Source organism: Ambystoma mexicanum, chromosome 8, assembly GCF_040938575.1.
Source record: "Ambystoma mexicanum isolate Mex_15411 chromosome 8, UKY_AmexF1_1, whole genome shotgun sequence".
In the NCBI taxonomy this organism is placed as follows: Eukaryota; Metazoa; Chordata; class Amphibia; order Caudata; family Ambystomatidae; genus Ambystoma; species Ambystoma mexicanum.
The window spans coordinates 662,351,714-662,363,990 of record NC_090929.1 but is presented as its reverse complement, the minus strand read 5'-3'; the positions used below and the strand labels follow the sequence as shown (position 1 = coordinate 662,363,990).

The following is a 12,277-nucleotide window of genomic DNA, read 5'->3' as shown; positions in this document are numbered from 1 at the left end:
AACAGAAGAATTGAAAATCGGGGCGGCCGATTTGTGCTCAGATTAATTCACAAGGTGTAAACAATATGTAGAATGAAACAGTTCTGTAATGTCTGTAGAGTGGTTTATTCCACAAGTTAGTGCAGTAGTACAGCCAAGGCGTGTTTCAACCTCTTGGTCGTTTTGAAGGCCTGTTCTGAAAAATCCAATGGTTGAATCGTAATAGGTTTGATAGAAGAGACATGAAATAATATGTTGCTCACACTGTCGATTCTTGCTAGGATGCTCGTCACCTTATAATGGTATAAGTGTGGTAGATTTGATAACAGCAGAGTTTAATAGAAATAGATTGGTGTTGTCGTACATTCTTCAAAGTCCGTCTGCATAAATGCAGTGATCAAGCAGGATGCGCCCGCGTTATGTCATTCGTGTCGGCAGTCCTTCTAAAACACACAAGTCCTTCTAACATGCGCATGGAATTTAACCCGGGACTGCCTGCACGAATGACATAACGCGGGCACATCCTGAACTTCATCGCCACAGTGGCAACATTAAGCCCAGTGATCAAAAGAAAAGGATTTGAGACTTTGCTAATAACACACTGGAGTGGTAACATGTTCATCCAGCTGAAGATTGTGAGAAAGAACTGTGCCAAGTAATACCAGAACAGACTCGTTCTCCTGGTTCCGAACTGGGAGTTGTGCTAATGACGTAGGGACAATGGAGTCATTCCCCCCTGGCTTTATTGGAAACTGTGCAGAGCTATACCAGGGGAAGGGAGTCATTCTCCCGGACCTTGTATATGGGCTTTGTGAAACCCGCAGGTCAGGGGAAGGGAGGCATTCCCCTGGTATTTTTGTTGCAAGAGAACATTCTTTTGGATACTATAAAGGCAACAGGAGAAGCAAGCCATTTTAAAGAAGGAACTTTGTTAGTTTATCTTTAGTTGCAGTGTGAGGGATGGAAGTAGGTTATGACACAGGACAGTTTGTTTTGACGGACATTCTGATGGGCCCTTTAATATTAGTTTTGAGGCAGGGAAACCCCTCATAGAGAAAGGGATGGCTAGGTTTTTGGTATTGAAAAGAAGTCTATAAGCGTCACAATGCCACCTTTCCTTCTTCCACACCCTTAATGCAGACTTTAGCCCCTTCTTGGGAGAGGGGTAGGGAGGTGGGCTCCCCCTTGAAGGACTAGGGAAAGGGTACAATAAGGGCTCCTAAACTGGGAAACTCCAATTGTGTTTGTAATTATTTATTACGTTTCAACCGTATTTAAATTGCAACGTGACTGACTCATTGACAATATTGTCATATCTGGAAATTATATGCTGAGTGCGCCTAGGAACCAGTTATACATGCCATATCCTACCAGGGTTCAAAATTGCTGGGAGCTATTTAGCCAGGTTAGCATAAACACATTTACCAGGAGTTGCCTTTGGCTCCTCAGACCAAGTGGCGCCCTACAAACATACATATGTGACATTCACTTTGATTGTTTGAGAATGTAAATAAAAAAGAATTGGGACACATTTAAATATAATGTATCATACATAATGGGCAAAATGTTAAGTCTGCCTCTCGTGTGGATGTTGGATTTTCAGTGCACGGTGTACTTGCTTCTAGTTCCCCAGCGGTACCTCCTGCTTTTACTGCATGATGCAGACACGCAGCAGCAGAATTTAGCTCTGCACGTCGAAACTCAATTTCAAACACCTGTGAGTGGGTATATGGGAAACTTGCGATTATTTGCCAACTGGCCGTAGTTTATATTGACAACAATTTTCCAAATGAGAAAATGGTACTGTCATAACTGCGCATAATGTATGCTGGTAATGATTTGCGATCTGATTTCGAATGTGCATGATAAAAATGTTTGTCTTACACTGGCAATGCTACTTGATTTTCTTTTGCAGATTCCCGTTCAGCCGGCCTGAATTGCTTGGAGAGTGGATAGCTCGAATTGGGTATGCTAACTTTAATCCTAAACGTCACACTGTCATTTGCTCCACCCATTTCATACCGGACTGTTTCAGTAAATATGGCAACCGAAAGAACTTGAAGGAAAATGCAATCCCTACTGTATTTTTGTCCGAAGAGCAGAGGCTAGAGAAGTTGCTGGTAAGAAAACTTTAACCTCCAACGTCATATGGAAGTGTGTTTTCTGAATGTTGGTTTGGAGCAGGCCAGCTTGCTGCGCATACAATTTACAGTTGTGTCATGCTTGCGTTAAAGTAGTTTGTTTCCCAATTTGTCCCACACTCCTTAATTAGGCACCTATCCTTGCACTATTCTTCTCTTAGGGGACATGTACTTTTCTAAAACAATATCACAAAGAGTCGGTTAATGCCAAACCTTAAGATTGGTTCAATATGGAAATCCTGCTCATGTGGAGCTAGCAAACCTTACTCAGTCGTGGAGCTTTTAAAGCCTACTTTGCTCATAAAACAGAAAAGTGTGACGACAATGATAGAAAGTGCCCTTTAGAGCTAATTTGTTTTGTTAAAATTGACTTAAAACACTTGCTTTAAAGGGCAATTGTGAAAGATTGCATTTCAAAATACTTATGTAATTACTAGTGGCATCTTAAAAAAATAACAACTTGTAAGAAAATGTGAAATGGACCCAAAAATGTGTCCTTCTGTTAGCTCCTGGGGGCTGCAACCTTTTTGACTTCCTCACATTGTGCCATATTGCCTCTTAACCCTGTAACTGCGGAGGGTTTTCGATCCCAGTGCTGAGCCCATTTTTGGATGTTTCGGTATGTCGCATTCAATCCCTTGGAACTTTGTTACAAATGATATCCCGGGCAAATGTTCACCCTTTTCTTCCCACATGCGGGCAGACATAACGTCACCAAGGATTAGTCATTTGGGTGGTGTCAGAAAGTACAAAAGTGACAACATTGTGCGTTTTTCCAGAAAATGTCAATAAATTGATGTACAAAGAAGCCTGTGATTTTGTTCTTGTAAGAGCTAGACACAATGGTTTGCCGTTCTGAATTCAGCATTTTCCAAGCTTTCAAGAACAGGTTGAGTGGAACCAAATTAACATATATTTTTTTTTTATGAGGTTACCATTAGTGCTGTGAGGTAGACTTTTTTTTTTTTTTTTTAATCTTTTTTCAATTGGACATGCTTGGACGGAATGGAAGAGGAGTGTAGGAAAGCTCAAGGGAACATAAAGGCTTACATTTCTGAAAAGTAGACCACACTCTGTTCAGCAAGGGGTCATTTGCACACACAGGTCAGGCAACAACTACCTATTCCTATACTTTGGGAAAAAATTGGAAAAGTGATAAAGTATGTACTGGACAATTAAGTTAATTACTTCTGTGAATAGTGAGAAAAGCAATGCACTGCTACATTCCCCCGACTCTTCTAGTTAGGAAATCATACATATTTTGTAATGTTTCACAAAATGAGCAATACCACGAACGAGAAATGGAGCCATGGTACACAGAAGTTTATGCTGACGGCCTAAACAGATGTACTTAGCATTTAAAAATAAGGAAAACTAATGTGGTGAAGAATGGCAAGCATACATTTTTAGGAAGATCACAGGCTATCCTTTTGAAGGATATGTGACTCGTGCAGGTTACAAAAGCGTGCAGTGACTAAATGTAGGTCACAGTTGGGGAAATGAAAGGGTTGTTTAACAAAGTGCAGTAGGAAATGTATGAATATGTTATCAAAACCACAAGAAAACAAATATCCTACCTTCCACCATTCCCACAGGTGTCCCAGTAAAAAAATGGTACCTTGCATGTGTTGGTGCACCGACCTGTGTGCAGAGGGACAAGGGAAAAGGCTAAACCGCTTGGTACATCAAAAGCCATGGGGAAGACTGGATTTGGCTTTGAAGACAACCCACAGATTTGGGGCTGGAGTGTCGCAGCCACCAAGGAAAACGGGCAACCCCATGCATTTTTGAAAAGAAGACCACCATGGGAATATAAATCGTCCTAGAATGTATTACCCAAAAGGCCCGGCAAAGTCCAAAATGTATGGAAGAAATTACAATTTTCAAACCTTTGCCATCAGGAAACCACTAAAACACGCCGGCAACACATGTCCTGCCCTCCCACAGGTGTCCCGACGAAAACGGTAGCTCACATGCATGGGTGTGCTTAGCTGGGCAGAAAAGAAAAAGGATTGACCGTCCCAAAGTCCAGCAGCAGTCCCAGGGAGCCACAGCAATTTCCACATCCATTCCCTGAGGGTAAAGCTGTAACGCAGCGCAGCCAGAGCTCCAGGACGGCTGGGAGTGCTGCCCCTGGCCTTGGACGTCTGCCGAGCACCCGTGTCGAGCCCCTGAAGTGTCCACATCCCTCCCCAGAGGGAAAAGCTCTAACGTGGCCCGGGCCAGAGATCCAGGACGGCTGGGGGTAGTGCAATAGGCAAAACAGCCCCCAACCCCAAAATCTTTTCTCTGGTGGCTTAGTGCTCCTTACAAAACAGTACTCGTCTGCCCCTAAAGAAGGCAAAATGTGTGGCATTTTTCTGTTTAGTGGGGGGGGGGGCTATTTGGCCTTGTCCCCACACCCCCAAAATCAGTGTCCTGGTGGTCTAGTGATCATTACCGGTCGAAGATCGAATGATCGTCGACCAGCAATCTCCTTAAGTGAGCACTCGTTGGCAAGGGGAGTGTCTCCTCTTTCCAACGAAACTTCACTCAAGGAAATCGGGCAAACACAATGCCCTTGAACGCAAAAGCGCATCAGCGAAATTTCATGAAGAAGTCGCGCACGTAGCGTGCACCAACGTCATCATGGTTGCACCCACGACTCCAGGCAAGCAAGGGGAGGTCTTCCCCCTTCACAGCCTGGGGGCCGGGGAGATCAGCTCAGCGGGGAGTAGGGGGGGGGGGGCGATCCACCCCCCAGTGTTGAATAGTGAGGCGGATGAGCTAGCTCATCCTCCGCACTGTGTACGTAGTGTGGAGGACAAGATGGCTTGTCCTCTGCACTTAAGAGCTTAAAGAAGATCAATAATGGGCTCAGCTGGAGGCAATTGCAGTCACAGGGTACCAATAACAGACTTTCAACTCTGAAGTGCATTGATACGTTTCTGAAATGGACTAATTCACAAGTAATGCATGCTAATTTGACCTCCTTTCTACTGGTTTGCCCCACTTTCCTTTTGCTTCTCATTTTCCTTCTCATAATTTCTTTTCGGTTTCTTCTTTTCCCTCCTTGTTCTATCCTACTTTACTTCCTTTCTTCCATCTTTTCTTTCCATGTTTTGTCCTGTTGTCCGCTTAATTTTCTTACTTTACTTGATCTTTGCCTGTCATTCTTTTTCCGTCTGTTTCGTTATATGTAACCATGCTTTTTCCTTCCATTATTGTGTATGGACCTCCTATAATGTTTTCATTAATTCTTTTATTTTTCTTCTTCCTTCCTCCCTCTCCTTTGTGTATTCATCTTTCCTGCTTTCTTTTCTTGTTTCAAGCAATACACTGGATCCCCGAAGTTAAACTTCTTTTTTTCCCCAGTTAGCATTTCAATTATCTGTGAGATGTTTTGGAAAATCAGTTATATTGTGGGGCGTGGCTTGGCACCTATGATGTAGGACGCTGGCACGGATCGACTCTCCCTGGTGGTTCTCGTTCACTGCTATTAAAGACACTGATCTAATCGTCCTGCGCCGGTGGGTGCAGGAACATCACAGACCCCTGCGGCTGCAAGTGCTGACCAGGAAGCAATCGGCAGACAAATGAGTTCTGAGAGATTTCATTTGCAGGACTGACCTGCCCTCTCGATGTCTGCTGTTCGGCTGGGAACAAGGCGAGGGTTGAGAGATTCTAAAGAAATGGGGATTAGTGCACCCTTGAAAGTGATATTGTGGACTTGGGTGAAGGGACTGAGATGATCACCGATGGCATGTGGTGCAGCTTGCCCCAGGAACACAGGTGCTTGTTAATGGAACTCCTAGAAATCATGGTGAGCTCTGTCTGTTGAGCTGTGACTGATATGTGGGACTCCTGAATTGAGGTGTTAACGCTTAGGCTTCCTTGGTCGTGAGAGCATGTTTGGGCTGCAAGTGTGCCCAATGTCTTGGCATGGGTACGCTCAAAGGTACAATAGGAGAACAAGTCTACATGCTAATTGCTCTTTATGTCCCCATGAGAAACAGGACACCTACATAACTGGAATATTGCGGAAATTGGAAGGATGGTGTGAAGGACAGGTGGTGATAGGAGGGGATTTTAACTGTGTGATGGACCCGACATTATATAAAACACTCCCAGCATCCTCAGCAGATGGGACGACCAGGCAGGCACTGGGGAAATTCTTTAGAGAGCTGGGGATAATAGAAACATGGAGATTCTTTCAGGAGTAAAATAGGGAATATACGCACTACTCGCCAGTACACAAGGGTTATTCTAGGATTTACATGATCCTAGTGTCAGTGACATTGATCCCCCAAGTGATGAAAGTAGAAATGGGAGTGAAATACCTCTCAGATCACGCACCGGTGATCATACAAATAGAAGTGGGCAAGGATAATGGGAAAAGACAGATTCACTGGAGACTGAAGGAGATTATACTAAGGGACATTTCACTTGGAGCACCTATGGAAGAAACGATACATTATTTCAGGGAAACCGACTGAAGGATATTGTGGGATGTGGGGAAAGCGGTGGTCTGGGGAGAATTCATATCACAATCCGCAGCATACATTAGAGAGAGGGCTCTAATCACGAAGAAACTCGAACAGGAGGAAAGCAAAGCTGAAAAGCAGCATAAAACCCAACAGACACAAAAATCATTAAGAGCCCTAAGGAAAATTAGAGCCCAGCTGGAAGCACAGGTCGCAGACCGGGTGGCACAGAAACTTCTGAATACAAAGCAAACCTATTATACACAGGGAGGAAGGCAAATGCATTCTTAGCAGCCAAACTAAAGAAACAAAGATTGCGTAACTATATAACCCAACTTAAAAATGAACAAGGGGAATCCTGCTTGGCAGAGGAAGGGAAATTGGAAATAATGGTGAGGTTCCATAAAGGGCTGCTGAAACGAGAAAACGTAGTGCCCGAAAGACAAAAAACCTACGTCATTCGCACCCCTTCCCCAGTTTACGGGGAATGACAAGGGCACACTAAACAGGCCGATAACGGCCCCAGAGGTCAGCGACGCAATAACAGCCTTGCCAGCTAATAAAACACCAGGCCCAGACGGGTTAGGGAATGGGTACATCATAACATTCCGCACACAACTACTGGCACCACGAACACGACCTTTCAATGTCCTTAGGGAGAGAGGTAAGGTTACAGAGGACATGGGGAAATCCACGACGATACTGATCTTGAAACCAGGGAAGGATCCTACAGAGTGTGCCAGCTACCGCCCCACTGTGCTCTTAAATACTGATACAAAGATTTATGCTAAGGTCCTAGCAGCAGGATTAATGAAGGTACTTCCAGGGAATCGTACACGAGGATCAGGCCGGCTTTATATCGGGGCAACACACACAGGACAATGTCAGATGCACCATAGATATACTCGATCTGGGGATGAGAATGGGTCAGCGGTTCTCGGTTGCTGCGCTTGATGCTAGACGGGCCTTGGATAGTTTAGATTGAGGATATTTGAGGTTGGTTTTGGAGGGGTGCGGCCCTGAGTTCACTACGATGGTCCTAGGGAATTTCCAAATCCCATCTACGAGCCTTTTGGTTAATGGGCAGAACACGGAGCAGATCGAAATACGGAGAGGCACGCGCCAGGACGGCCCCCTATCCCCTCTAATTTTTGCAATGGAACCTTTCGCAGTGGGGATCAGACAAGATCAGGAAATTAGGGGTGTGACATATGAGACGGTGACGCACAAAACCGGGGAGTAATGGTAAGATTGCATGAGTTTGCCAATAAATCTGTTCTCCATAAAGTAATCCAAAACGCTAAACAACGGAGGAGCATGAGACGGTTACAAAACTGGTGAAAGCATACTCCTTAATCTGGGAAGAGGAGAAGCTACAATATCTGGGCATACATTTAACGAGGGAAATAAGAGGTCTGTACAGATCAAATATGAAACCTGTCTGGAAGCAATTGCAGGACGACATGTTCAGATGGCAAGCCCAAGAACTCTCCTGGTTTGCAAGAATTGTGGCAGTAAAAATGACCCCCCCCTCCTCCGTATGCTCTACCTGGTGAGCTCCTTTCCCGTAGACACACCAGCCCCAATGATTAAAGAATTGCAAACGGCAATATTCTCCTTTCATGTGGCAAGGTAAGAGGCCGAGGTTACAAAAGAAAATCCTGATGTGCCCAACCCTCCTTGGGGGGCTGGGGGGAGAGGACGGGTGGGGGGGGGAGGTCCAGGGGTCCCAGAAATGGAGAGATACGTACTAGCGGTACACTTGGCACCAATGTTGATATGGGCTGGGCAGGACACATTAGATGGCTGGTGCGGCCAGCGCAGTTACATCCATCCCACTTAAATCATTACACGCTCTCAGCACTGTAGCCCGAGGAGCAGGAGGTTCAACTGTTGGAAGCCACTAAGAAGTCTCTACCAGCTGGGATAAGGCACTCGGAAAGAGAAAAATACGGCAGAGATTAGGTCCCTTTTCCCCTCTGGCACACAATGCAGACTTCACCCCGGGCCTACACAAGATATTCTGGGAGGAGTGGACCGGAGCAGGAACATTAACTGTAAAAGAAATGTACCAGGGTGGGGCTCCCCTTCTGTTTGAGGTATGCAAACAAAAATTTGGCATGGGGGAGAAAGATGGATACAAATATATACAAATTAGACATTGGATGTCCCAGAAGTCGGTGAAGAAAGCGGGCACCAGATCTCCGGTTGGGCTTGAATTGACCATGCAGGAAGGTACAACTACTAGAGAAGTGTCGAGACTATATAGACTATTGGATAGCGTGCAAATGGGAAACCAGCTCCTGTGTAAAGATATTTAGGAGAAAGATATGGGGAACTGATCACGGAAGAGGAATGGGGACAGATTTGGATGAGGGCGCTTAGAGCATCTATATGCACAGCGATCAAAAAGACAGCCTATAAACTGTTACAGATGGTATATGTCCCCCTATCGTCTACATAGAATAAATGCACAGTACCTCCCAGAGTGCTGGAGACAATGTGGTGGGAGGGGGCTGGGGGGGGGGGGGCTCTATCACATTTGCTGGGCATGCCCGATAGTAGTAATGTATTGGAAAGCGATCCTAGGGCAGTAATGTATTGGAAAGCGATCCTAGGGCACATAAAAGAGATGACTGGGTGAACCTGCCAATGACACCAAAGGTGGTCCTGCTAGGAGCAGTGATGGAAGGTACATATGCAGCAACCTGACATAAGGCCACCCTCATCACACACTTGCTGATGGCAGCGAGTGATACTGGTACAAAGGTGTAAAACAGAATTGGGCCCAATAATAGCTTGGTGGTGGCTTAAGTTCTGTGGGATCATGGCTATGGAGAAAAGATGCACCCTGAAAGCAGGACAATAGCTGACATTTCTGGCAGTATGGAACCCCTTTCAGGAACACATAAAAGACAGATAAAACTGCTTTCACAAACCGTCAATGCTTAAAAATGTTCATGCATGCTGAGCTACAGAAAAACCAGCAAAGGACTACTCTCGGGAGGACGGACTGAGAACCTTCAAACCTGGAGGAAGTTGAAACCATACAAGTTGGGGTAAAAAGGGGGTGGGGGCTGTAAGGGTAAAGTGGCACCTGTTTGGGATGTGATGTAAAACCTTGTGGGCACATTGGCGGTTAGAGGTATTAGCAATGGGTTAACAGTAAGTGGCATGAAACGTTGTTATAAGAGACTGTGACTGTTGTAACCTTGTAATGCTCCTGCATCGATTAAATAAGACCTTTTTTTACTATTTATTGTTGCACAGGGTAAGCACATACAGAATTATGAATAAACATCATTTAACAGTGAGTGTATACAGGTTATGTTGCTTCTACTTCAGAATTCTCAGTCTCAGCTTTGTCTGTTAAGTATTGTTTGTACCTGGCCCATATATTTCTGGGTCTGGTCGAGGGCAGCACCGAGTCTATATATAGCTCCTCTGTATCGTTTGTCCCTAGCATATCTCTATCCCAATCAGCTTTAGTTGGGGGATTAACATTTTTCCACTTCATGAGTATTGCCCTTTTGGCTATCAGCAAGCTAAGATTTAGCAGTTTTTGCCAGGTTGGGTTCATTTTACCCGTCACACCCAGCAGGCACAATCGTGGCATCCATTCAACAGGCTGATCTGCCATTTTATCCAAAGCGGAACAAACCTCCTTCCAATAGTCTTGTTTTATGCATTCCCAAAGCATATGGTATATGTTTGCGTCCACGGCGGAACACCTCGAACATGTTCCCGACATGGCAGGGTAGAGTAGTTTAAGCCTGACTGGGGTATAATGGGTCCGATGTATTTTATAATGTATTATTTTGTACCTGGAATTACATGATACTTGTTTGGTCAGTTCACAGATCTGGGCCCATTCGTGGTCTGTTATTTGTTGCCCCAGATCTTGCTCCCATTTGTTCCTAGCCGTGTGCTTTCCTACTGGGCATGTTTGCATTATTACTTTGTACAGTGCGGAGGCTGTGATTTTGTGTCCCCCCTGTGAACATATAGCCAAGCCCCATGTTTATTTCTGGTTCATTAGGGAATGTGGGGCATACATTTTGTATCGCGTGCATACTGTAGTTTGTATTTGTTAGCGTTTCCTACTCTATCTTTAATGTCTTCCCATTGCACTCAGTGTTTCTCGGGGAATAACTGTCCCCACTGTGCAATACCTCCTGGAACTCCAATGCAAGGCCACCTCCCCATCTAGAGTGAATGGTGTTTGGGGGTCCCCCCAGAGTGCCAAACCTGGATGGTATAACCTGTCTGTCCCATATATACCTGCCAGTTTGGCCCACGCCGTGCTCGTTACCTTCATGGGGTCTATGGAATTGTGGTGCTTGGGGGTAGATCTAGTCATCTTTTGTAGCGCTATGGTCGCCTCCCGCTCTCTTATATCAGGGGGGGGGATCCCGGGATTGTTGAACGTTGTGGCCCACTGGGCGGCATAGTGTGCTTGTGCCGTCAGATAGTATAGCTCCAAGTCGGGTGCCATCAGGCCTCCTCTTGTGTATGTGTTAATGTCCCCCAACTCAGCCTCGGGTGCCCTCCCCACACAAATGAAGTACATGCACTCTTTATTTTGGCAAACAGGGCGCGACCAGACCAAACCGGGACTGTGTTGAACAGGTAAAACAACTTGGGCAATATTATCGTTTTGACTAGGGATACCCTTCCCGTCATTGAGATCGGGAGAGCATTCCAGTGCTGTCCTAGCTATATAAGCTCCTAGATACAATATATGCATCGGGCTCCAGATGAGACCATGTAAGTCATGAGGTGCCACTGTATTTTCGGTGAGGGGGAAAATTTGATTTATTATGGTTGAGCCTTAGGCCGGAGTATTCACGAAATTTTTTTACTTCCTCTAGCACCTTGCCCAATGTGCGATCTGGGTTCCGAAGATATAGTAAGATATCATCGGCGTAAAGGGTTATAATTTGTAGTCTGCCCTCAAGCCACAACCCATATGCGCTGTATCGCGATCGCAGAATGTCGGCTAGGGGTTCTATCACTAGAGCGAACAGCAGGGGTAACAATGGGCATCCCTGTCTGGTGCCTCTGAGTAACTCTAGTATATCTGACAGGGTGCCATTGACTCTTATCCTGGCATAAGGGTGCGCATATAACACTTGAATCCATTTTATGATTTTAGGGCTAAATCCATAGTTTTTAATTACACCAAATAGGAAGGGCCAGGAGACTCTGTCGAATGCTTTTTGCCTATCAAGAGATACCGCTACACTTTGAGTTTCGGGGGTTATTTTAGCCAGAATATTGTAGCATCTCCTTAAATTTGTTGCTGTGGACCTGCCCGTGATGAACCCAGCCTGGTCTTCATGCACCATATGGGGCATCAGCGGTGTTAACCGAGTGGCTAGTATTTTTGCAAAAATCTTTGCATCCGTATTTATTAGTGATAGCTGTCGATACGAGCCTCACTCCTCGGAGGGCTTCCCTGGTTTGAGTAGTAGTGTAATCACCGCCTCTCTGGTAGTTCCCCTTTATTTAGGGCCTCCCCCCATACGGTGTGCAATCTGGGTACTAAGATGGCGGAATTCTTTATAGAATTCCGCCCGAGGCCGTCTGTCCTGGGAGCTTTTCCATTGGGTAGAGTTTTTATGGCCTCAGTTATTTCTGCCTCGGTTAACGGGCTTTCGAGTGATTCTCGAGTGGCGTCTGCAAGCAGCGTCG

At 45.4% G+C, this 12,277-nt stretch overlaps 1 protein-coding gene across 2 annotated transcripts in view; it reads left to right on the top strand.

Annotated features, from left to right (window-relative positions):
* Positions 1-12,277, top strand: part of THAP3 (THAP domain containing 3) — a 429,030-nt gene that overhangs the window by 134,813 nt on the left and 281,940 nt on the right. For both annotated transcript variants that reach the window (XM_069610419.1, XM_069610418.1), the window contains exon 2: positions 1,895-2,099. In XM_069610419.1, coding sequence (XP_069466520.1) covers positions 1,895-2,099 — 205 coding nt within the window. The remainder of the gene's footprint in view (positions 1-1,894; positions 2,100-12,277) is intronic.